This window comes from Bos indicus x Bos taurus, chromosome 2, assembly GCF_003369695.1.
Source record: "Bos indicus x Bos taurus breed Angus x Brahman F1 hybrid chromosome 2, Bos_hybrid_MaternalHap_v2.0, whole genome shotgun sequence".
In the NCBI taxonomy this organism is placed as follows: Eukaryota; Metazoa; Chordata; class Mammalia; order Artiodactyla; family Bovidae; genus Bos; species Bos indicus x Bos taurus.
In genome coordinates, this window is record NC_040077.1 from 95912037 (window position 1) to 95939466 (window position 27430).

The 27430-nt window shown below is 39.2% G+C and overlaps 1 protein-coding gene across 2 annotated transcripts in view; it reads left to right on the forward strand.

The window, feature by feature from the left end:
• The window catches only part of CCNYL1 (cyclin Y like 1), a 36936-nt gene extending 14148 nt beyond the window's left edge, over nucleotides 1–22788 (forward strand). Inside the window, exons 4-10 of one of the 2 annotated variants that reach the window (XM_027565756.1) lie at nucleotides 4940–5040; nucleotides 8134–8169; nucleotides 10385–10436; nucleotides 11740–11859; nucleotides 15711–15877; nucleotides 19134–19296; nucleotides 20549–22788. In XM_027565756.1, the coding sequence (XP_027421557.1) occupies nucleotides 4940–5040; nucleotides 8134–8169; nucleotides 10385–10436; nucleotides 11740–11859; nucleotides 15711–15877; nucleotides 19134–19296; nucleotides 20549–20665 (756 nt within the window). In that variant the 3' untranslated portion in view covers nucleotides 20666–22788. The remainder of the gene's footprint in view (nucleotides 1–4939; nucleotides 5041–8133; nucleotides 8170–10384; nucleotides 10437–11739; nucleotides 11860–15710; nucleotides 15878–19133; nucleotides 19297–20548) is intronic. The other variant, XM_027565765.1, reaches the window with a different exon arrangement.
• The last annotated feature ends 4642 nt before the right edge of the window (nucleotides 22789–27430 follow it).

The window sequence follows — 27430 nt, forward strand, 5'->3', positions numbered from 1 at the left end:
AATCAGAATCACTGTCTACATCACTCCGACTACCAAGTGTTGTCCGTCGCTGAGCCGTGTGGTTCTCCGTGCTGCCTCCTTGTGCACCTTTCATTCTTTTTCTTCAATGTTAATGAAATCTCAGCACTTCTGCACTTCTCAGGATAATCCAATTCTGCTTTTTCTAGCAAGCATGATCTCACACAGCCAAACACAGTTGAGTAGCTCCCTGGCCAATCTCCCTATTTTCACATTCTTCATTTTTTTCTGTGGAATTAATTTCCTGACTATATTCACTTGCCTGTTTTTTAACAGCTATTTTTTCCCCCAAATGTTGTAACATTTGTCACATACCCATCAAAAATATTTTCCGTCCACAAAACCACATCTGTTCCATTTTTTCTTGGAGACACTTTTTGCCAACCTTTTGTCTTCCTACCCTCTACATACTAGTGTTTCCTAGATGGGCTCTGTGCCTATTTTCCTGGGATATCTGTGTGAAGTCACCTGGGATCTCACATCACTACTCTCTGATGTTGGATCCCCTATGTCCTAGATTCTGTTTCCCTCTGTCTTGTTATACTCCCTTGTTTTACTGGAGCACATTTTCCTGGAAAAAGGCACATGGGCAAAAATTTTTTAAAGACCTAGCCTCTATGAAACTCCTTATATTTGATAAAGTGTAGAATTCTAGGTTGAAACTAATTTTTGCAGTTCTAGAGATGTTTCTCTCGTGTTCTCATTTACAGTGTTGCTCTTAAATCTGTTGAATTTGGTACATTGTATCTTACCAAATTAGTCATTTCTCCATTCCTTCCTCCTGTGGAACCTTGTAGTACCTTCTGTCTTTGTGGGGTTTTGAAATTTCATAACATGGTTTGATATAGACCTTGTCACTCTATTGGGGCCTTTAAACATACAGAACATCTCTTCTAGTGAATTTTTTTATGTGCGTCTTTGGTATTTTCTCTTTTTTTTTTGGATTCCTGTTAGTCAGATGTTGAAAATTTTAGAGCATATTTCTGCACAGATTTTTTTTCCCCTCCTGTTTTCCGTTTTGGCTTCTTGTCCTACTTCCTGGGGGTTTCCTTGACTGCTCTAATCCTTCTATTGAATATATTGTTTTGTCTACCTTATTTTTATAGAGTTCTCTTCCATCCTTTTATTCTTTTTTCACTGATGCAATTTCTCATCTTTCTGTAGATGTTGAAGATTTTTTTTTTTTAAGTTTTTATTTGCTCCTGCATTTTTATCTTTCCTGTCGATGCCTTCTTCCTGTTTTGATCTCTGACTTCTTGGAGGTTTCCCTCAAATATGTGATTCTCCCTCACTGTTAAGATCTAATTGGAAGCATCACTTTGCGAACTCATTAACTGATAGACCTCACTGCAAGGATTTGGTGACCATGCCTCTGAATTCTGAACCTGCCTCAGGTTCTGTAAGACAAATTGGTTTTGTTGTTCCCATCCCAGTCACTCTGTAGGTTCCAAGGTTGTGCTTCCTCTGTTCTGCCATGTCCGTTACCACTCCTTTATCTAGTTTTTTCTTCTTTCAAACATCAAAAATCATCTGCTGTTTATCCTGTCTTGGGTATAGCTTTTTTAAAAAATACTTTTAATTCTAATGAGATGATATCTCTGAAAGAAGGGGGAAAGGAAGTAGATTTGTGGTTAGTCCACTCTAAGTTGGATTTATACTTTGAATATAAATTCTAAGTTTAAAAGTTTTAATTCAGTATAATTAATGGTACTGATTCAGACAATACTTTCTATTATATCTATAATTAGAATACTGTACATTTCTACTAAGACCTTGATTAAGAATCCTATTCAAACTACTTATCCTGCCACATTGTCCGTTAATGTGTAGTAATGTAGGGAGTAGTTTACACTAAGGCACTTCTTGTTGTTTTATTGCTAAGTCAGACATGACTCTTTTACAACCCTATGGACTGTAGTAGCCCACCAGGCTCGCCTGTCTGTGGACTTTTCCAGGCAAGAATACTGGAGTGGGTTGCTATTTCCTTCTCCAGGGGATCTTCCTGACTGAGGAATCAAACCCACGTCTCCTGCTTTGGCAGGTGGATTCTTTACCCACTGAGCCACCAGGGAAGCCCCACACTAATGCATTGAGTATTACAAAATTTTAAGTAAAAGTCTTAATAATTACTAATAAACACATCTAAAACTTGTGGAAAGGGGAGGAAAAAAGTGAATTTCAGCTTAATTTTTTTTGATGGGTTAAACTCAGAGGCAATAGGCAGGATGGGAAGATTCACTGGGTGGGGGCAGAATTTCAACAGGTGCTTGACTTTTAATGATAAGTTTTGCGGGCGATTGTTACTTATTAGTCTTCCAGTATGATTATTTTCTAGTCTCTGCCATTAAACCTGAGGTCTACTAAGTAAGCCTTTTCCCTTCTTGTAAAGATTGTAAAAGTCCATCGGTTCTGTCCTTAGCTCTGAATGACAGTAAATACTCTTCTTCAGTGAACATTAAAGTATCAGTGGTGGGTTTTGCTGTTTGATTTTTATATTTGCATTTTATATCATTAATCTTTGTCAGTGTAGTTTATTGAGGTTTTGAGCCAGCGATGATAAGGCTTTAATCATAAAGGACAGTTACCTTAAATTTTAAAGTGAGATGAGGGGAAAGTGAGCTGTTGGCAGCTAATATATCCAGGCTTTGCTCAGAAACTTTAATTCTGCCATCCTTTAGTGAATAGTAGATGCCAAAAGTTTGAATCACTTCAGGAGTAGGCCTGGAGAAGTGTTCACTGTTTCTTGGTAGGATCTAGCTAGTAGTCTGTAGGTTGCTGATAGACTAAAATGAGCCCCACCCCGCCTTGGTCTGTAGTGCCACGTCTAATTAAACTTCTTAAATATTTCAGCACTAATATTTCCAAAGATAAACAGATATAATTCATAATAGAGAAAAAGTTTTAATAGAGAAAAATGGGATAAATATCACCCAAAGCCAAAGCTCTACCAACGAGTCTATATTTTGGTGCATTTTCTTACTATGTTTGTTCCCCTCATAGATAGATTTTATAGTCAGAACTGACTTTTACTATGTGTAGTGCATCATACTCTTAATAGTAGTGACCTTGTAAAAGATAACTTCATTTAGAATATAAGCATTTGAATAAATGTTCAGTTTTCATGCTGTGTCTCCTTTGAGATTCTAAAATTACACATTAACCAGATAGCTTAAGAAATATGTAAGTTTCAGTTTAAATCATTTCTAGCTTGAAGGAGAAATTCCTCCAAATAGTGGTACTTTTCAGGTATGTTTTGTCTAGAACTTTTTGTTAATAAAGGAGTAAGTGGCCTTGCCATAAAATATCTGGAAGAAGCAAAATGGTGGTTTATACACCATTTGGATAGTTCTTATTATTGGCTATTGGCACTGTTTATTTAAATGGTCTGTATTTTAAAAAAACATCGACTAGATTTTCTCCTTGTTTCACCTTTGATGTATTTGTGGAGGACACTGATAGAGTGTGACAGCATGGTGAAAACTACTTTATATTAATAGGAGGAAGGAAGGCTCATCTGAATTAGTAAACAAAAACCAACAGAACCAAGTGTTGAAATTGTTTGTGTTCTGTGGTATTAAAGAATGCTATTACTTTGAGCTACTGACAGTGACTGGGATTTGAGTATTGGCCTTTACTTAAAGGAAGAGAATTGTCCTAACATAGTTTAGGCTATTTTAGTATTTGACTATGGCTTGTTCTTGGGCTCTTCACAAATAAATGGATACTTCTAAAGTGTTTTAAAGACAGTTTATTCTCTAGAGGGTCTCATAAAGTTCTTTGTCACCTATCCAGCACCACTGCAGATAGTTCTAATGTGTATCATTAGTATGATTTACCTTCCAGTTGTAATTGATCTTAAATAATTTGTCAAAGGCTTGTTGAATCCTAATTTGTCCCAGATTCTGTGCTCAGCAACTGGAGTAGGAGGAGTAAGAATCTTCTGTAACCTGGAGGAGCTTGCTTGCTTACTTAGGAGGGAGATACCAGGCAAGCAATTGAGACCATGTAACTGGTGGTGAATTAGATGTGTAAGTGTGCAGAAAGGGAGAAGTTCAGTGGTGTGGCTGCTGGCCGAGGTATGCTGGAGGTCATGGGGTCAAGTTTGCTGGGACAAGAAGGAAGAAGAAGCCAGTGCAGGCAGAGAGCAGCGTGTGCAAGGCACCAGAGTGCCATGATGAGCGTCAGATAGCATGGAGAGAAGAATTAATAAAACTGCAATGAGTGGGAAGTATTCTCTAAGGCTCTCACTTGTCTAATATATGGCAGTCTTACTTAAACATGAAATGAGAAGTTAAATTCTCAGAGCTGCTTTTATCTGTTTCTTGGCTGTGAGAGAATCTTAAAGCTGTACCCTTTTGTCCTCCAGATAAGGAAACTGAGGCCCAGAGAGATCTATGGCCTCCAGGTTGCGAGTGATAGAGCAGCCCTGGCATGCCCAGCCTCTGACTCAAAAACGCTTGTTTCCTCACACTGTCTCCCAAGCTAATACACTTATGATTGGCGTTCATTTACTGCAATGGAATGCTCTCACATCGATATTACATAAAGCAGTGCGTTTTATTGTAGTAAATGAATAGAAATAGAAATCTCCGCTGCATTTCATTGCTTAAGGAAGAAACACTGAAATCTTACTATATGCTTTCTACATTATTATAAAGGCAATTTATAATAGGTGCTTGCCAGGTTCATTTATGGGTCCTGTATCAAGGGCAGCAGTTTATACCACATTTCTCAGATCTTGCCTGTGGAAGTTAGAGTACAGAGGTTTCCCATGGAGCTGCACGTGATGCAGCACTCAGCAGTTCATGGAGTGTAAGGAAAATCTTAATGCTTTATCGTTTGACATTTTAACCAAGGAAAAAACACACTTTTATAGGTTTAACTTACTGTGACATTTTCTTCTATCTCCCTTCCCCTTCAGGTATCTCCAGGGCAGCTTACTAAAAAGTATAGCTCATGCTCAACCATATTTCTAGATGACAGCACAGTCAGCCAGCCTAATCTTAGAACCACAATAAAATGGTGAGTACAACTAGGTTGCCAAGGGCTGAGTGACAGACCCCCTTCTTGCTGAAACCATTCTAGCCATACGTAATTTCATTCATTTGATTTGTCCTTTTCAGTGATCAGGTTAAGAAACTGGTGTCAACTATATGTTGGTTTCAAGGACCTAAATATGAGTCTTCAGTTTCCATTTTTATTATAGAGTACATGATAGAAGGGAAAGTCAGTTAGCAAGTAAGAAATCCCAGGAAAAATGTAAATCTTATTTGATGATTTCTATTGTTAAGATAATATTGAACATAATGAGAAAGAGAGGGGTACCTTTTTATTGTATGTTTCTAGAAAAAAGTATTTCTTTATGAGTTGGGAGTGTCCTACAACAATGTATACTAGTTTGGAAGCTACCGTTAGAAGAAGGAACAGCGTGTCCCCTACTGGCACCAAAGCGAATCTGCAGTTAAATTTAATTGGACTTCGTCAGATTTATCACACCCTGCATTTTTTTCCTGCAGTATTTCTGTATGAAATTTTACTTCTCCTTCCTCTCCCCCAAAGAGGGGGAAAATATATCAAAACTGTTTCAAGGGGCGTACTCTCAAGCTTAATTTCTCCATAGATGAAATTTGTTCAACTAAGATTTTAACTTAATAGACACATTTAATTTTTGTTTATATATGTGTATCTCCAACACACTGTATCAATCAAAGCAGAGAACAATAAAAGAGATGAAGTTTCAGAAACAAGGCTGTGGTCAGGCTTATACTTAAGAAGACACGAACAGTGTTACGATGACAAAAACTATTCCTCCATTTCTGGAAGCCCCTCATAGTCCACAATTGGAGATGCACAATTCAGAACGCCCTAATGATGGGAATGTTCAAGTTTATTTAAGAGAGAATTAAAAACCAAACAGGATGCAGACCTCCATGCCTCTGTTGGAGTTGTCCAGGAACATTAACTAGTGTCTCCTTAGCATATGAATGTTAACTTTCCAGAACAGTTTGGGAAATGCTACTTGAAAATATTAGTATCCTTATCATTAATTTTAGTTTTCTGTCTTAAAAATATAATTAGCTTATACATTTAATTTCATTTTTAATGTGCAAGGCTTTTTATTTTTTAGCTGTTTAAATGATGAGTATACTTCTAACTTTAATTAAAAACAACCAGTTCACAATCATAATAATGTAACTTTCTTATTAGTTTTGGTCAAATCGTGTTTCAACAAAAACTGAGCCCCATTGCTCTTTAAAGTCCTGAGTTTTGGCACTTCTCTCGAAATCAGTGTTTTTATTCAGCCAAGACACTAAATCTGTGGGTTAAAAAACTACTCTCACTGTGGCTAGAGTCACAGCTTCTTTTCAATTCAAAAGAGCCTGATGTTCCAGTATATAATTCAGAAGTAGTTTTAAAGATTAACCTTGCTCAGATGAGTAGGTTTCATGCTTTTTATTCTCAACCTAGTCTTAATGTTTGGAAATACAGTAAATTTTTCTCTGATTAAGTTTTAAAAATGACCATTCAGCACATTCATTATTGGTGAAATAAAGGTTTACTGAGAAAATTAGGGCAAATTGGCTTTTAGGAATGATTCTGAAAAGTACCATGGGATTAGTTTTCAGTGGGGTAGGTGAGCCTTATTAGAATCACCTGTGCAACTTTTTCAAGATGTGTATCTCTGAACACATGGATTCCACCTTTCCTCCCTGCCTCCAAGACGCAGAGTCTGTGGGTCTGTCTGGCTCTCTGTCTCTTTCTCACACACACACCCCTTTTGACAAGCTGAGGAATGATGTGTTTGAGGCATGATTTTATAGACAAAAGCATCCTGAGAGATTCTGATCTTAACCCTAACTCATTCATTCCTAAACTTGGCTGCACGTTGCAGTCACCTGGGGAGCTTTAAATACAATCCTGATGCCCAGGTCGTACCTAATGGAGTTAAATCAGAACATTTTGAAGCAGAAGCCAGGCAGTGTTTAAAGTGTCCCGGGTGATCCCAGGATGCAGCTGAGCTTGGGAACCACTCTCTGCTTCAAGGGTAGGAGAAAGAGAACTACTTCTGATAATTGGTGGGACCTTGAGTAAGTCAGTTTTTAGCCTTGATTCCCTTATTTGTAAAATGGGATAAGTGTCATATAAGGTTCAGTTGCCCTTTTTATTATGTAACTTTTAATTCTGTGACTTTAAGGTCAATTTGAAGAAACTTTGAAGCACTATAGAAGTATCCATCTTTGATGCTAACAGTGTTACTGGCCTTTCTGCAAATGCTAAGATTCTATAGACTAGTTACAAAATTCAGATTTGCCTTCTCTCAATTATTTTGAGTTTCATTTTAGATACTGAGAACAGAGGGAAACAAATAACTTAACCAGAGAACCCCTTAATGGCCTAATACACAGCATCTGTGAATAACTTAGGGCTATAGTAATGTAAAAAGTATCTGAGGACTTGTATCTATTGGTTAGTTAATACTTTATTTAAAATAATTTGGAAATACCTGTCATTAATAGTGTACTGTGCTGTATTGTGCTGCCTTATTAGCAGTGCTTATTTCAGGATAACTAGGCTTATCATCAATTTTGTGACTATAAAACTTTGCTATTAAATTGTCTAATAATTATGTGTGAAAGTGATTTTAAATCCATTTTATTTGGTATGGAGCACTTGTATTACTTACTTTTAGAGAAATAATGGAAAATAGACATGTTAGAGGGATACTGAACTAAATCAGCTGAAATGCAGTGCCTAACAAAAAGCCATGTGTGGCTTAAATTTAACCATGTGGATAGATGATATAACTTGTATGGGACGAAAGATTTGGTGCATAGAAGGACAAATGACTGGGGAAATATATAACAACATATATTATAATAATCAACCCAAACATGTCTTCTAAGAGCACATCTAGCATTTTGGGTCTCCTAATTTTGCTAAAAGCCAAAGAACCTAAAACATGGGGGATAGCACCTGTGGGTACTGCTCTGAATTAGAGGATGTGGGGGCCACTGGGCATCTGGAAGGTCTTACCTCTCTGCCAACCCTTTTTAAATGTCTTCAGGCCTAATGTGATAAAAATCAATTATTACAATATATTTTTTTCCTCCACAGTGTGACCTTAGCAATATATTACCACATAAAGAACAGGTGAGCTCTTTTAAAACCTATTTTGTTATTCCAGCTAATTAATTTACACAGTATAAAGTTTAGTGTTAAGTAATAACTATAGACAGTATTTAGAGTAAGTTTTTACTGTTAGAGTGCTTTTATTAGAGTATGGAAGTAAGTCATTTATTTTTATTTTGGGACTCTTAATTCTTTAACCACTCTTATGTGGTTTATATGGATATTTACTGTATTAGAAATTGAAATTGAAAATTTAAAAAATTAAATCCATTGTATGTTAAACAGGCTTTCCTTAGCAGTACTGAAATTTTGAGCTGGATGAAGCTTTGTTGTGGGGTGCTGTCCTGTGCGTTGTCGAGCACTTCACAGCACCCCTGGCCTCTACCCTCTAGGTGCCAGTAGCACATTCTGCTTCTGTCCACAGTAGGACAACAAAAACTGTCACCTGAGGGATGAGATCACCATCTGGTTGGGGACTCCAGTGTTTAAATAAGTCTTTTTTTTTTTAATGAAAAATAACCATTTTCCACAACAAAATAGTGGAGAGAAAAGTATCTCATTAATAGGAGACAGTTGATTCTCATATCAACACTGTCTTCAGTCATTTGCTTTGAAGAAGCAATATGAAGATCCAGCCACATGTAGACATATAGTTGGGAAAAGGTGAATTTTTAAAGCCTTGAGATAATTTGGCATGTTCTTTGATACTGTCCCCAAAATCCACATGTGCTAGTTCATTAAATTAGTTAAAATGGAGTTCCAAGTCATTATCAGTGAACTTGAAGTAGGTACTATGTTAAATTAATGCCCATTGATCTGTCCTGCATACTGAGTGGATCTGTTTATCTGTACATGATTTTATAATATTATACATTGTCATTTGCAAAGTATTGGCTCACATTTCTTTAGACAGTGTCAAAAACTCACTCTTGTTAGTATCACCACCAATGTTATCAGAAAAGTCTTTAAGTATTGAGAAATCAAGCTCACCATAAATAAAGCTCACACTAGAAGGTACACGTTTTCCAAAAATCCTGATATTTTTAGCTTGATGGTTTGAATTTTATCATTGGTAATAAATAGTTGTGAGTTTTCTTTGAAGTGACAGGCTCACTTTATTCATTTTTTGAAAAAATGACTGTCAGTTGGTGTTTCATGAAAAAAGTGGTTTAAATATGATGTTCTAGGGGAAAAAAGTGACTTACCAGTAAGTTACAAGTGCTCTTCCTTAACAGAGCCATATTTCAGTACATGCAAGTGCTTAATGCATACTTTCCACTTAGAATATGAAAAAGAAGAGTAAAGGTTTAAGAATACTTAATTTTTACTCTTTCATCAAGGATGTTCTTAAGTGAAGCAGACTTTTTACATGCATTTGGCCAGGAATAACTGAGTTACTTCTAATTTAGTTTCATACCACTGCCTTGATTCACACTCAGAAACAAGCAATTTTACCCACTTTTGCTTTTATACAATCATAGTTAAGTGTCATACAGTGTAAAGGCAGGTGATGTCTTGGTATTCTTATAAAACACAGTTTTGACCTCTTAGACTTTTAGGCTTTCTGAAGAGGGGCCAGGGGAGAATCCCAGAGGCCTATAGACCACATTTGCAGAACTGCTGTTTAAATGGGCACAGAGTAGTAGTGTGGTGGAATTTGAAATAAAAAGCCTGGTTTCTCTTAAAAGACAATTAACATTTTTAACTCAGACTATTTAAAAGAGACAAGAAATAACAATATAAATATATAGTTATAGAATTAGATTATATTTATATATAATATATGTTATATATTATATATGTTATAATAAGAATATAATATAAAGAACAAAAGAGGGGAAAAAAACAAGAAAAAAGCATGAATCTCATATTTACATTCATTGAAGTTAGAAGACTTTATTGCCCACTACTGCCACTTTATAAAATGTTCTTGTGTATTCCAGTGTGAGGTTAGTGCAGTGAAAATGTATTGGTCTACTAACATTGCCTGTTAGAAGGGGTCTGTGCAGGTAAAGGCAACTCTGGCTGGTTGTAGAAAAGATTTCAAGCAACTTGGTGTGCTGAGTATAAAATAGGTCAGAAAACCTTTCTAAGGGCAGAATCTAGGAGAATATGTAAAACTGTTTGCTTTATTGAAGGTTAATCTTCCTCTACTCCTTTCTCTACTCTTAGCAGATACTTTACTAAGCTAGTAACTCCTGAATTAATTTTTAAAATATATATTCTTATTTTATAGAGATGCCAATAGATCCTTGGATATTTTTGATGAGAGATCACATCCACTCACAGTAAGTGTCACTTTTGATTGAAGTTGTGTTTTTATTGTGCTTTTATTGTAGGTGTCCAATGTGTATTTTAATGATTGTAGAACTTGAACTGCTCTAGAATATGAATGACTAGCTTTGTGTTTTACTCCTTTTGATTTGTGTAAAGGATCTCCTATGAGGAGTTCTCGATTTAGACTTTAATATTGTGTGGTTACTTCCTTGACTTTACTGAAAAAATATTAAAGTACTTAGTATGCCAGTATCTAACTTGAACTGTAAGTATTAAATATCTTATACATTTAGTGCAGGTACCGTAACCAAAAGATATTTCTTATTTTGGTGGATTGAGAGGTAGCTTTCTGCTGTATATTATAGCAGTTACAGATTTGATCATAACTGCACCAGAATTTGGATCATAGAAGTGCACTTCCTAGCTATTTTTTATTTCGGTGTAAGAAAACACAGTGAGAACCTTATGGGTAGAATGTAGCAGTTACAGCAGAGGTAACTACACTGCAAGACTTAGGAGGTTTGAGCATGTGACACTATCCTTTTGTTGGGGAGCAGGGTATAAAGATACACAGGAGATATAGAGTAGTTAACAGTAACGTTTTATATGTATGTTTTAACTTCCATGATATTTATTATTTTGTAGAGACGTTTGTGATTGTTTATAGAGTTATTGATTTTATTATATTTATGTATAAGGTTGATTTTTTTTAAATAAATAAGCTGCAGTTGTATTTATTTAAATAAATAAGTACAGTTGTATTTATTTCATGCTTATTTGCTTTGAAATTAATTACTAGAAGAAAATTACTGCCTCCAGCTCGAAGCCAAGATTGTCTTCCTTTTAAGTCTTCTTCCCCCACCCCATGTTATGTCTAGTCATTTTACCAAAGGCATGTTGTGTCAGGGGTGTGACTGATAAGAACCGAGTTGCGCTTTGTATGACGAGTGAGTGGGTAAGTAAACATCAAGTAACAGAAAATGTAGCTTTTTAAAGGATGATTTTCCATAGCATCACATAATATAAACATTTCCTAACAAATATGTAAGACCTCTAAGGAGAACATTAAAATAGTGTTTAAATTTTAAACTAATTAAAATGACAGGGTTTTAAAATTCACTTCTTAAGGTGCTCAGTAGACGTGTGACTGGTGACTGCTGTGTAAGACAGCAAACTCTTAGCGCCTTCTGGTTACAGGACACTGGAAAGGTGTTTAAGTAGCACGTGGGCACACGTGTGAAGATTGCTGTCTTGAGGGTACTTTTAAGTATTTTTCTTCAGTGGATACTTACATTGTGTTTTTTCTTCTTTCAGCGAGAAAAGGTTCCAGAGGAGTACTTTAAGCACGACCCTGAACACAAATTCATTTACAGATTTGTTCGTACTCTTTTCAGTGCCGCACAGCTGACTGCCGAATGTGCAATAGTGACTTTGGTAATATATTTTTCTCTAATAGAAGCATCTTTAGACATTTTTTTTCTTGTACAGAAGGTATGGGCCTGTTTTCCAAATGAAAGTAGGTTCCTGAAATGATCATCGGAACTTTATTAAAGAGAAATGTATCAAAAGGAAGTAAACTGTACAGATTTGAGCTTTAGTAATCATAATGATTTAAAATGTTGCCATTGCTTTTCTCATCGCAAAACAGTTGGTGTTAAGGGCAGCAGGAGAGACTTCTGGTTTCTCCTTCCACACGTCAGGGCACGTGCACACACAGTGCACACAGGTGCACACTGACAGTGTGTTGGGCGGTAGGATGGAGGTGATCACTCAACTTTCTGGTCCACGGCAGGCGCAGATTCAGTGTGTTTCTGAGTCTCAGGCTGTGTTGCCTAGGCAGTTCTAATGTGTGTCTTGATTGAGACTGACTGCCTTCAACTCCCTGTCCTTGGACGATAATGTTAACCATCTCTACTGTCCTCTGGTGCCTGCATGTGAAGGTACCCAGGATTGGGTGTCAGTGGTGCTTGGAAAGGCTTGACTCAAGTTAGCCTGCCAAGCTCCAGCTGTGTAAGGACCTTTGTGTCATCCATACTGAATTCCTATGGTAAGATTTTATCATTTGAATAATAAATCATATTCAGCTGAGAGGCAGTTGGGATTGCCTAACTCCTCCGTATAGCAGACCTATAGGGGAAAGTCAACTGGATCGTCTGGAGGGAAGGAGTACGTCCACCTCTGCCTGCTCCCCTCCAGGCAGTGTAGGAGAGGAGGCTTCTCCTTGTGCAAAGAGACCCCTCAGTGGGCACCGGGTCAGACACAGGCCTTTTCTTGGAGCTGCAAGCCACTTGCAGTGCTTAGTTAGCATGTGCTTGAGAGAGGCAGGGTGGCGCTGGCACATGCAGAGCTGGGAAATGCAGGCAGGAGAGTAAGGGTTGGAAGAGGGGCATTTCTTTGTAGACAAGTTAAGCCCGATGGACCTGTGAAACAGCAGAGTGACAGTGTCTAGCAGTCATTTGACTGTATGGGATTGTAGCCTGAAGCTGAGCGAGAGGCAGGGAATTACGTATAGCTGTTCAAATGCAGAGAAAGTACGTTAAATAAAAATTGAGGAGAAGATAGATCTGTGGGGACTATCAGCACTTATGGACACATCCCCAGAGGAGTGGCCAGAGTGGTAGGAAACCCAGGAGAGAATCACAAGAGGTGCCAGGAGAGATTGAAGGAGGAGAGCGTGATGCACATGCTGAGTGCTGCCAAGGAGTTCCTCAGGGCATACACACACACCAAATACCTACCTGTGTCACGGTTCTAAGTGCTGGGGATAGAGGAGAGTTCTTGCCTTTATGAAGTAAGTATAGCAGACATAAACAAAGGGTGTTTGTGTTTTTTTGTATTAAGTTTTTATTGGAGTATGGTTGATTTATAGTGTTGTGTACAGCAGAGCATAAGACTTTTTAAATGAGTATTTTTTAAAAGATGACTATTTCAAGTAGTAGTGAAAGCTAGAAAGAGAAAGCAAGGTAAAGGGATAAAGAGATTAGAGAGGCTTCCCTGGTGGCTCAGACAGGAAACAATCTGCCTGCAGTGCAGGAGACCAGGGTTCCTGGTTTGGAATCCCTGGTTTGGGAAGATCCCCTGGAGAAGGGAGTGGCAACCCACTGTAATATTCTTGCTTGGAGAATTCCCCATGGACAGAAGAGCCAGACGGGTCCATGGGGTCACACAGTCAGACACGACTGACTGACTTAACGCGTGCACGCTAGAAAGACCAGAAAGAGCTTCTTTACAGAGCTGAGATTTGAACCAGGACCTGGCTGGACTGAGGAAGATGAGGGGCACTGATCCCACAGGCAGAGGGGTAGACCACAAGGCACTGAGACAGGATCAGCAAGGTGGCCACTGTGATCAGAGTAGGGAGTGAGGGAAAGAGCACAGGTGATGAGCTCACAGAAGGACGATGGCATCTCACACAGGGCCTCGTAACTTGCAGGCCACAGAAATTATCTATTTGATGGGAAAGCCCTGGCAGATAACCTATAGTCTGTCCTGGCTGCTCTGGGGAGAACAGACTGTGGTTGGCAGTCAGTGGAAGCAGAGAAGTTAGGAGGCAATGGTAGTGATACAAGTCAGAAGTGATGGACAGAAGAGCAGAGCCATCAGGTGACCAGTGAAACGGAGATAAGAATTCCGAACAGATTGGAGTGAGATAACTCAAGTGGAGGTTTTTGGTCCCAGCAGCCAGGCATGTGGCAGTGTCTTCAGCTCTGAGGGCAGGCTTGGGGAGTGGGGCATTGTGATGAAGAGCTCTGGTGGTAGGAAGGCAGCAGTGACTCTGCCTGAGTAGTTTCAGTGGAGCAGTGGTGGCCAGGGGCAGACTAAAGTTGGATGAGGAGAGGATGGGTCATGAGGAGCCAGCCTCAGGACATTTCCTGAGGGAAGTGTTCTAAGGGGTGGTGAGGGGATGGGCTGAGAATATGTAAGAGAACATTGGAGAAAATCTCTGACAGAGAGGGGGTTGTTCAAGAAGAGATGAATTGTGGGAACAGTGTTCTGCAGAAATGAGAAATGGGACTGACTGCGTTCATAGAAGAGTTAGCTTCAGGAAAAAGAAAGATGTCACTTCCACTGAGACGGGAGGGCAAGTGGTATAAATGAGACCAAGTTTGCCTTTAGTAAAGGTGAGAGGAAACTGAGGGATTGCCCCTAAGGTTGAACTGCCTCTATTAGTGCCATAAAGTAGAGAGGTGGACCCTGTAGGGAGATTCGTTCTTAATACTGGAGCATGCTGAGTTCTCTGGGGAACAGGGGCAGAATTTCACTAAGGGTATATAATCTCAGTAACTGTGTTTGAAACAGTTGAGTTTGGAGAGCTTTGGCAGATTTGAGCTGTCAATCTGATAACATACTCTGATAAAAACTGGACGTTTTTCTTTTTGTCAAATGGCATATATTCTCTTCTGCAGAGGTAACACCATCACCAACAACTGTCTTTAAACTTTACTCAGCTGTTAACTTGGTCCGGTTCTTTATCGAATAGCCATTTGACACACATAAAAGAAGCCATGAAGTCATCCCACAAACTACCTGGCAGATTTAGAGGAGCCCCAGGGATTCAGACACTGGCAGCTCTTAACCACCTCAGAACCAAACAAATTGACTAAGTTGCAGAATATGTAAGACGAATTATGAAATAATGGAGATGTGAAAAATGGGGGATATGAAAAAAAATGCTCTTTGTATGCATGAGTCTTCCTTAAAAAGGCACTAAATGTGGTAATGTAAAGCTGCTTTGTACTGCCTGTCCTGCTGTGCCACACAGCAGCCACTGGGAGGCTCTCTTGACCACCAGTTATCATCTTCAAGTTCATCCTCTGAAGAGAAGATAAAGAACTGCTCAGTCTTACCAGAGTTTTACATACTCAAGCTTTATGTAAAATTGCCACGTACCCACCACCAGTATGGTAGGTACATTGCGCACGGTAGGCGCTCAAGCATTTACTGAACGGTTGAATTGATGCTGGGCTATATGTGCTGCCTTTTGCAAGTGGGAAAGTAATAACACAATGCCTGTCTTTAGAATGCCCTTTGCTGAGATGTCCTTTCATTCCTGCGACCAAAATTGGGTTGGAAATTCACATGGGCAGAGTAGAAATACCGGACTAACAGAAATACCTGCCTTACAACTGTGACCTGGCCTTTGGCCTTGGCTGGCCGAGCAAAAGTCTCTGTAGAACCAAAGAATAAAAGACATGTTAAAACAGATGAAATCTATCATTCCTAATAAATCTTATCACAGCCCTTAAACTGAACTAAAATCAAAGATCAGTCCTCTACTTTTGCAGGTTTACTTAGAAAGGCTTTTAACTTATGCTGAGATCGACATTTGCCCCACTAACTGGAAAAGAATTGTTTTGGGAGCCATTCTTCTTGCCTCCAAGGTTTGGGACGATCAGGCTGTTTGGAATGTGGACTACTGCCAGATCCTCAAGGACATTACAGTTGAGGACATGTGAGTTTGTAAGGTTACGGTGAACTGTCTAACCATTTTCCAATACCTCATTTGCTCCCATAAAGTTTACATCTTAAGAAATGTTACATTTTAAGAAAGGTTACATTGTGCAGAGAGCTGAGTTAGGTATAAATATAAAATTAGACTCTTGTCTAGCTGTAGTATAACCATTTGTATTTCCCATCATTAATTAGTTAAATCTTGGTGTGTTATTGTAATATTCTGCTTGATAAATTGAAATTACTTTTTGATGGTTTTTGCCAAACATTTTACAAGCTCACTACCAGAACAACATGATGCAGTAAATAATTTCACGTCTTTCTTAAAGCTGTCTACCGGTCCAGTCCGTTTTTAAGAGGCACATGTCTGGCCTTGGAAGTTAAGTGGTCACTGCTGAGGTCTTAGCACCTCCAGACTACTGAGAGGTTATAACTTCAACTTGAGTCACACGTTGTACGTTTGTTTTTGCAGGTCTTTTCTTCTTTTGTAATCTGAGGTTGTATCTAAGGTTCTATTGTTACAGAAACCATGATGTACAGATAACCACACAGGTTTCAGATCTCTGTGTTCTCTCTCCTCCGCTGTTAGGAGTGTTCCCCATGTTTAGAAATAGAGGTCTGCTGAGTTAGGAAACTCCTTTGTTCAGGTAGCCCAGGAAGTGTCACTGGGGCCTCACCCGGAGCACTCAGCAACCACAGCAGCACTTGATGGGGCCTTGAGTTAACTTGGGGGGTTCCTCACAGATGGCATGCTCACATGGGCATGAAACATCAGGCTTCCAGTCTGGCTGAGGGGAAGGCCCCGAAGGTGGGAGGCAGCAGGAACCAGAGAGGTATTTGCAGAAGACTCTAGAAGTGCTCACTTGACAGCGAAAATGTCCTTGTGGGTGGCATTTAGGAAAACGTAAAGGTGTACCTCTTTATTATAGTGAACAGCAGAGGACGATCAAGGTCACGGCAGGCAGTGGCAAGAGTTTGTTTTTGTTACCTTTGCCCCTGACTCTCAATTCAGAATTACCAAAGTGCATATTTACACTGAAGCAAAGAAGCTTGTGACTAAGAGAAGGGACCAGTGATTGTTGGTAGCTGTCAAAGTGACTTTTGGTGAAAATGTCCACTTTGGTGGTAAAAAGTGTCATGGTGATGTTGCTGGTAGCCACCGTAGTGTTATGGCAGATAATTCGAGATGAGTACAAGTACTTTTGGAAGTTGTAGAAACGAAAGTGACATCGAGCACCACTATCATCCATCTCTAAACTGGTTCCTTGAAGGAAGGGAAATGTGTAATCATAAACACCAGGCCTGCCATGATGGCAGCTAAAATTTTCTCAGAACCTACAACTAAGCTGATGGGGGCTCTGGGTCCAATTAGAGCATCAGAGAACATGCAGGGAAGTGTGTGGGTGTTCATAGATGTGAGCCCAGTAGCACTGATGGCAGTGTCTAGCTACAGGAAGAAGCTAATTGCAAACAGCACTTTTCTGTGTAAAACAGAATCACCAGGAGCTGTGTTTGTAATAGGCTGCTTTTGTTTACGATCTTTGGAAACTGGAAAGCATTACAACCAAGTGTTCAAGTCACATTTGTCTCATCCCCCTGCTGTTTGTAATGGTCTCATTTTGAGTCTAAATTGAAAAATTGGCATCTGTCAGCTTTTCCTTAAAAGTTTTCAAACATCCATGTATCTTGTTTGAATATATTTCCCTTCAAAAGAATAAGTTAAACTGAGCAGCTGCTGTTCAGAAAATTTGCTGCGCCTATAAATGGCATGCTCTTCAGTCATCTAGTCATTTAAAAAACAACAGCCAAAAAAAAAAAAAAATGCAGAAGATACGTATTCTGTAGGCCTAATGCTTTTTTCTTCAGTAAGTAAAGCTCTGTTAATAGACATGTTAATCCTATGAAGTACTGTATTTCCACACAATTAAAATGTATTAGGAGAAGAGAATATAAAAGGGATAGTGAAGTGCATTTATTCCTGTAGTAAATTAAGTCCTGATTAGCTGATTATCAAAACATTATCTGATTTACATTTCTATAGACTTATGGCCATTTGAACAGGAAATTAATTTTGGAGGTAGGTTCAGTTAGGTTTAAAGTTAAACAAATGAGAAACCTCATTTCTGCTCACACTGTGCTCTCCACACAGGAGAACATCAAGCATTTGATGACTTATCCAATGGATAAAATATTAACACTTTAAAACCAGGAAACAAATATATTGAAAAATAAGTCACTCTCATTTGTCTGGGTATTTGTCATTTTTATATAATTAACTCTTTAAAGTGATTGCTGTGAAAGTGGTAAGACTTACTCTGATTTTCTTTACTTAAACATTAGACAAGCAAATGACTGTGTATGGTCCCATAGCAAAGACCTGCCCCCAGCACCCTACTTTCCCACTTCATTGAATTCGCCCCCTGTGTGTGTGTGCACCTTCTGTCTTAGCTAGGGGCGGATGGAGCACAGGGGAAACTGCTCCATCAGAGGTCATATGCTCAATGCATTTAGTCTAGCCCAGACGTCTACCCTTAATCCTGCTGCCTCCCATAGCTTAAAAAGTGTATCCCATCCTGTCCCAGGAACACCTTCTCATCCTACTGGGGTTAAGAGGAACAGAAACTTGCATTCTGCCCTTTGCCACAGTCCCCTGTACTGGGGCAGGGGGAGGGGATTCCCTTTCCCATCGAGTGTAGCTTATTTATTTATTTATCTGAGATGAATCCTTGTTGCCTCAAGAGTCTTCTCCCCTCAGAGATAATAGCAGTGGCTCTCCATGGCTCCATTTGTTGCCGTGGTGATGTGCTTACTCCTTTTGTTGGCGTGTCTCTACTTCAATAAGCCCCTTCCTGTTATCGGCCCGGTGAAAATGTCTGCAAGTTCTCCAGAGCTAATAAACAGCATACATCATTCCTTTCATCTGATGACTATAGCGGGGCCTTGTGAGTGAGCGTGGAGCATGAATGCACGGCGGCACTAATGGAACTCTGAAGAATGAGCCCCCGAGTCAGCAGCACGGGTGCATAAGAGGGCCATAACCTCTCCCCCCTGTCCCAAACTCAAAGTGCCAGGACGCAGAAAGAACCACAAATAGCTGTACCTTGTCGGAACATTAGTGTATTAATCCAGCTGGGGAGCCATTATTTGTTTCAAAACAGTATTTAGAGCTGTTGTAGTGGCTCAGAATGGGGTTTCTGAAGATAGCCCAGTTGACTAAAATTGTCCTATGTTGGTTTTGTCTTGTCCTCCTCCCCCAGGAATGAGATGGAAAGGCACTTTCTGGAGCTCCTTCAGTTTAATATTAATGTTCCCGCCAGTGTTTATGCCAAATACTACTTTGACCTTCGCTCCTTAGCAGATGACAACAACCTGAATTTTCTATTTGCTCCTCTTAGCAAAGAAAGAGCACAGAACCTAGAGGTAAGACTGTGGAATCACTCACTGGGTTTTCTGTCAGCCACCAAAGCCAACATCTGTGGCTAACTTACACTAAGCAGTGACTAGGAAAATGAAAAGCTGTTAAATTAACAGTTTGAAGAGCTTATTAACCCGTTGGCATCTTATTCCCTGTGTCTTTTATGGGTTAGGGATCTCACATTATTTTTTTTAAAAAATTACAGATATTCTGTCTTCTGGAACCATAATTCAGAATATTTTAAATCAGATTTAATCTGTTCTTAATGGTTTTCCATTTGAACTTCCACACTTAACTAGAGAAGGAAATGGCAACCCACTCCAGTATTCTTGCCTGGAGAATCCCATGGACGGAGAAGCCTGGTGGGCTACAGTCCACGGGGTCACAAAGAGTCTGACATGACTGAGCAACTTAACTTTCATTTACATATAACCATACAGGCATAATTTCTTTATAATTGTATCCTTAAATCATATGTACATTGATAATCTACTTACCACTCTTAACTGTCTTAGCTTGCAGTGTGTGTCCCGTGAGTTTATTAGACCAGAAGCATCGGTTGCTAACCTGCGAGACCTGTACTTGGAAATTACAATGTGGGTTCAGAAACAGGATGTAGAAAGTACATGGGTTTTTAATGGAAATGGTAACATACATGGGATGAAGTAATTTGTAGTGGTGATTTGAAGTAGCTTGTGATTTCTGGTGGGTATACAGCAAAATTTACAACTGAAATGAATACATATAAAACTGACACTTTTCTGGTATCTTGGTACTTTGGAATAAGACGTTTTTCCATGGTAATTTACATGCATATGAGCACCTTGTAGTGCTTCATCATTAGACCTCTCTTGCCTTTAACACACCTACCTCATTAAAATTTTCTTAGAGTGTGTAGTAAATAATGAAGACTGAATAGAAGTTGAATAGCTGGGTAAAGACTGATTTTGCTCAGGTGTGTTCATTATGTTTAAGGATCTAGTATGTAGGTAACATCATATTGCTGTTAGACGGGGCCTATTTTGGGAACCCAGTTTTTAAATAAGTTCCCCCCTGCCCCAGCAATCTCATCATAGCCCTTCAAGGATATTACCTTAGGGAATCAGCAGTGTAGATATGAGCTATCCAAAGTAGCAGTAACTGTGAACCTAAATGAATGCAGATGTGTGGCTTATCAATGATGCTTTCTTTTTTTAAGGTTGGAACTTTTTTTTTTTCCCTAAATATACCTATGTTCTATCTGATTGACTTTCTTAGGCCATCTCCAGATTGTGTGAAGACAAATACAAAGACTTGTGCAGAGTTGCTGTGAGAAGGTCTTTCAGCGCTGATAATTTCATTGGTATTCAGCGCTCCAACGCCATCCTCTCATAAACAGAGAGAGGTGAGGGGTTGTAACACCATGAACCCCTCGTAACAAGGACTGGAGAAATACCACCTCTCCTGCTCAGAAACCAGCAGTTAGTATTTTCACCTAACAGAAAGACACTGAATTCAAGACTCACGACAGCAAGGATTATGGTCATAGGAAAAAACTGGACTTGTCAAATGCAACACACTCTTCTGTCCTTTTTAATGTAAACAGAGTTACAAAAACCACTCCAAAGCCAAAAGCTCCCCACCCACCCACAGATATTTGCTTACTATGTAGGCCAATAACTGTGAACTATGTGAGGTTTTTTTAAATAGTTTAAATTTTTAGACTTTAAAGACACTAACTATATAACTTACTTTTTCCTATTTTTCTCGCCCATATTGCTGCATATTCCTTTAGAATCAATGCAGTATTACTATTCGAACATGGGACTCCTAACAACTCATAAAGCCACTTAGGAACAGACTGTTGTAGCATTGTTAGGTTTTGAAGGATTCTTCCTCCCTACTATTTCATTGAAGCTGCTAGTCATTTTTGGCAATCAGTTTAAACCAAAAAGCTGCTGAATAACACTTGTCATTCAAATTTTTTGCAAACACTACTTATTAGCATATTAGCATGTTTGGGATCATAAGCAGAGAAAGTATGTTGTTACCTACTTCTATTGGGTCCGTGCTGTGTTTCTTGTTAACTCTAATGGTGCTTCTCATTTTCTGACGATTTTCCTCTTTGTTAAATACTTGTATTAAAGGATATTTTCATAATTCCAGCCGACCTGTTAGTCCAGGAATAAGCAGATAGTGAAATAGGTGTCCCAAAAGTCTTGGTGCAATTTTAAGCTTTAATACAGTGTGTGTGGACACTCCAGGACACTGCCGCAGAAGTATAAATGCTACAGACACAAAGCATCACTTGAAAGTTTACTTGAATTTCTTCTAAACTCATTTAATTTTATAAATCTTAGATGTTAAGCTTTTAATTTTAATTTTTTGTTTCAACCCCTCTTGAAGATGGCAAACAATGGGCTGAAACAAAAAAGTAAAATTAAGAGCTTAATGTTTAAAATTTACAAAACTGAATGAATTTAGAAGAAATTCAAGTGGACTCTCAGGTGATGTTTTGTAAGTTTGTAGCATTTATACTTCTACAAGTATCAGAGCTTCAGATTGCACACAGACTTCAGGAGGATATCTTGTGTCTTTATAGACCTGGCGCCTCTTTTGAAAATAGTCCTTTGCCTCCGTGGGCTGTTTATCTGCTTGAGCACCGAAGTTTCTTTTTTCTAGATTTGGTAAAGGAATTATGAACAACAGCATTAATTCTCCTGTAATAAATTGAAAGGAATTGGACCCTAATCGGACACAACTGAGCAACTTCTCTTTCACCTTTCACTTTCATGCATTGGAGAAGGAAATGGCAACCCACTCCAGTGTTCTTGCCTGGAGAATCCCAGGGACGGGGGAGACTGGTGGGCTGCCGTCTCTGGGGTCACACAGAGTTGGACAAACTGAAGTGACGCAGCAGCAGCAGCGATAGGAAAGTAAGTGATATGAAACAGCTTTTCTATCCTGTGTGTTGACCTGGCTGTAGGTGTGTTGTGTTATTTGAGGAAAGATAAATCTTAGGAACCCTTACCTCAGGCTTTTTAAAACACAGGGTACCACTTAGCCACCAGGAAGCCCATTAAAAGACAGGGATGTCCAGTAATCAGTCTTTTAGGAAATTGGTAATGATGTCACCTAAACTTGAAACATTAAAAAAAAAAAGTGTTCTCAACTATGTAAAATCTTTCTCCTCCTACCTTCTCAAATGTAATCCTAGGAATTTTGCCTGTCAACAAAGCATTTCTGGGCCAGAAATACTTTCTCTCTTTATAGCAAGGCTTCACATTATATTGAATGCCACAGGTTCCATCATTTTTAAAGGACACAGACATAAATGATAAATAATAGATATAAAAATATTACAATCTACCACCTCAAAAAATATTGTTTATGGAGCTTGGAGATTCAAGTATTGATTGCAGTTTTATTTTGAAAAGAATGCTACAACTTACGTGGTTTTTCTTCCTCATGTTTATATTAAAAGAAAAGCTAATAAACTCTATTTTAATTAAAATACATGGCTGCTGTGTAACTTCTCACTGTTCATATAACATTGTGGTTCTGCCTAGCTCAAATGTTTTCAATCAGCTCTGATAGTCAGGCCTTGAAGCATTTTCCGACTGACCATTCAAAAGTTGTTTTGACCGTTGCCTTTAGTTAAGAGGCAGGCATTTATTTCTTTGGCTTATGTTCTTTTCAACCAGAAGATAATTTAGTACACTTAAAATCACTGGCTGTAGTGCTCCGTGGCATAGTGCATTAGATGGCACTTTGGAATTGTGTGTTATTGTACCAAAAGGAAAAAGCACTTTGCAAGATAAAAGGTAAAACACAGAAAGAAAGGAATTAAAGAAATACTGTTGAATCAGAACATGAGTTATTTGAGGATATAAAGCCATTGAACAGGAAAGAAAATGGAAGAAGAGGAAGTAGATTTGCGGTTGTTATAAAGAGGGTGACTTTTAAACAAGCCATGTAATATACAAAATCACCATAAGGTTTCTTTAAGACCCTAGTCACCGCCCTCGAGCAGTATTCCATCACTCCTGATAGTATTGCTGTGTTTTCATCCACCTTAATTCACTACTTAAGGTCAGATCTTTTAACTTTATTCTTGATAGGCTGTTGATTAGGAGAAATGATCTGAATTAGTGCAGAAGGAGAGAAAAACTATTGCAAATCACTAAGATAGTTTGTACCGTGTAATAATATGCCAGTTACTAAGTAGAAATGCTGACATACCTGGAGTGGTCAAAGGTTAAAAAAAAGTGGGGGTGGGAACATTGCTTGGACACGACTGTAGCTTCAAGACAAGTTAGTAGAATCACTAAAAATTGCTCTTTCAGTGTTAATTCTAGAGACAATAACAGCCATTTTGATAAATGGGGGAAACTTAAAGATTTAAACCACTGAAAGTAGGTTCTCAAATACTACAGGGTATGGAAACTAGTTCCTAGGGGCAATAGGGTAGCTTTGAGATACTAGGAAGGGTTTATTCCCTAAAGTACTAAGACTATAAAAGAAAACCTCAACTCAAATTTATTTTCATTTTTAGTTTTTGGAATATACTGACAGTGCAATTTTAACTGGAATACTGTGAACTGAACTTTATAAGGAAAAGACAAAAAGGTTTCAAATCTATGTTTGAACTAAATGAAACTGTCATTTTTCTACATTAAACTCACGTGGTTCACCCTAAGACCACTTAGGGCCCAGTGCTTCTGAGACGTTTTTTCCATCCTGTATTAGATTCTGTCATGACCCTATTCTACCACGTCTACTCCTAAAGCACCCTGTATGCCCATTATTGAAACTCAACATTACTAAATCCTGGTTTTATAACAGCTGGTTTCATTTGTTAGTTTTCCCATTCTATAAAATATACCATTACTTGATTTTTTTTAAAGTGCTGAAGTCAGTATTTACTGGAAAATAATTCACTATATTTTAGGTTATACAATGTTTTTGGAAGTGTTTACCTACAGCATGTAGGTTACCTGAACTCTTTGATCACACAAGCCTTCTAACCACATGTAAAGTGACTAGGACTGTTTCCTCACCCAGAAGCTGTCATCTTTGAGTACAGAGCTACTTGGTAAAGCACTCGACAGCTGGCAGAGCCTCTCTCAGGCAAGTACTAGTTTCTATGCAGAATTTGTAGATTATACCTAGCATCTATCAAGGATTAGATCACCTAAAATCTTAACTGTCAGCTTAGCAACCTGGCCATCCTGACTGCCAGGAAAATATAAATCCAGGAGCGCTTCAGCAGTCTGGTCGCTTGTACACAGGTGCAGTCTGTATGGTTCCTGAGGCAGTTTACACTAGTCTATTTTAAATGGGTTTGGCAGATGAGAGAACATTTACTTAATGTGAAACAAATTTTAAGAATACCAGTTTGTGGTTTAGGATCTCTAGGATGCAGAAAGAACTAGGAAAGTGAAATAGAAATTAAGAGGAATCCAGAGTCAAATGAAAAGTGGTTAACATTCTTTAAAAAAGGCCCAGGTTAGGTGATTATTCTAAGTGTGAAGGGAGCTAGTAATTTGAATATTAGAAAAATCCAGTGACAGCCTCAGAACCTAAGGTCCTCAAGAATGTGTCCATGTCTACTCAGATTGTTCTTTCTCTTAAAACATCTATTCCTTCATCATAGCATTCTCATTTCCAACCTTGTAGCTCCCCAGACAGTGGCCCTGTATTTCCTCACTGTGGGAACTGACTCTTCCAAAGGCAGAGATTCAGTGTTTGGTCACCTCCCACTGGCCTCTCTCAAGAGGATCATCTCAGCTTCACCCTCTGACTTTCTGCTAGTGCCCAATGTGGCAGTGCTTGATGCTGGTTACTACTATGATCCATTTCCAAAGCCTTAGCAGCAGGTTCCAGGAAATACAGGATTTATGTGGCTCACAGGCCAACTCGTCCCTGTGATCCCCTTTAATCAACTACGTGGGCCCTCCTCAAGGTGCTGGTGCCCCACTTGCTGCACTCAGTCCCCTGACCTGCCCACAATTCTAGATGCATCTCCTCAGGCTAAGCAGCAACCCCACGTTCCAAACCCCACAACTTCTTTTAACTTGCGTTAGGAACAGATGCCTCACTCTTAAAGTAACCCCTCATCCAACGGAGGCAATTCCATCCCAACTCTTAAAATCAAACTTCTATATCCAACCCCATCCCCTCCCCTCACCAATTTATTCCGCTTCAAAATTGCATTCATCTTCCCAACATGAGGATAGGGCAATTTGACCTTGCTTGGTCCTTTACGTGTCCTAGTATTTCACAAGGTGTGGTCCCCAGACCATCTGCCTCATGGGCTGAAAGCCTGTAAGAAATGAGTAGAATCCTGGAACAGATAAAGAAACTGGAAAATCTGGTGAGATCCAAATGAAGTCTAGTTAATATGAGAATCTTGACTTCAGTTTAACAAAAGTGCTATGATAATATGTTAATATTAGGGCAAGATGTATATATTTTTGCAACTTCTCTGTAAACCTAAAATAATTCTACTAAAAAGCAAACAAAACAAAAAGACCCACTTCCTGGACCCTAGACTAAACAAATCTCAATTTCTGGAGCAAAGCCAGGAAATCTACATTTCTAATAGGAACCCCCAATGATTCTCACACAGACCCAAACTTGAAAACTAGTCTTTTTCTCTTCCATTCCATGCCTGAATGGCTGCTTCCTCCTTTTATTGATACTTACCTTAACCTGGTTTAATCATTCAGATCCTCTCAACTCTAAAATATAAATACTATCATTATCCCCCTTTCACAGATGAGAAAGTACTAAGATGAGAGTACTAAAAGGTTAAGTAATCTGTCTAGGATCAAGCAGCCCATGATGGATGGAGCTGGAATTTGAGTCCCTTGTCAGTCTAGCTCCCAAATCTATGCATAGAACAATTCTACTGCCTCTCATTCTGTTGAACATGACCAATTAAAGAGCTCTGAAACTAAACCACTAAAGCATTATGACCTATTTCTCTAGCCACCTAACAGGCCCCTTTTCTACTGCTGGGGAATAAGCAACGAGAAAGCACTGGGAAGATGTGTCAACTATGGAGACCTGTATGGGGAAGGCACAGTGGCTTTTCTACCAGGATCCAGCTCAACTGCTGTATTTTCTATTCTCTCAAATGCCCTAATGTGTACCAATCTAACAATGCTCATCATACTCACTTTGACACTACATTCTCTCAGGTTTGCTAAGCATCTGTCCATATTGTCAGGGAAGTGGCAACTTTAAATCAACTTACAATAGGTCCTCTGTATCCACAGGTTCTGATCAGTGGATTCAATCAACCACAGGTTGGAAATACTTGGGGAAAAAATATCAGAAAGTTCCGAAGAACAAAACTTTAATTTGCTGCATACCACCAACCATTTGCATTATACTTAAAATAGCTCCTTACTGAGGATTTGTATTAGGTATTAGAAGTAATCTAGATTTCGGAGAAGCCAATGGCACCCCACTCCAGTACTCTTGTCTGGAAAATCCCATGGACGGAGGAGCCTGGTAGGCTGCAGTCCATGGGGTCACGAAGAGTCGGACACGACTGAGCAACTTCACTTTCACTTTTCACTTTCATGCATTGGAGAAGGAAATGGCAACCCACTCGTGTTCTTGCCTGGAGAATCCCAGAGACGGGGGAGCCTGGTGGGCTGCCATCTTTGGGGTCACACAGAATCGGACACGACTGAAGCGACTTAGCAGCAGCAGCAGACATGATTTAAAGTATACGGGAGGAGGCAGGGGGAAGATGGAAGGGCTGTGTGTAGGTTATATGGAAATATTGTACCATTTTATATAAAGGACTTAAGCATCTGTGGATTTTGGTATTTGAGGGAGGGAAAGTTCCTGGAACCAATTCTCCACAAATACAGAGGGAGAATATATATCTGTTTATCTGAGCTCCCTGACTGGTGTTTAGACCTTAATGAAAGTGTTAGTTGCTCAGTCATGTCCAACTCTTTGTGACCCCATGGACTATAGCCCGAGAGGCTCCTCTGTCCATGGAATTCTCCAGGCAAGAATACTGGAGTAGGTTGCCATTTCCTTCTCCAGGGGATCTTCCAGACCCAGGGATTGAACCCAGGTCTCCAGCATTGCAGGCAGATACTTTACCCCCTGAGCCACCTGGGAAGCCTGAATACC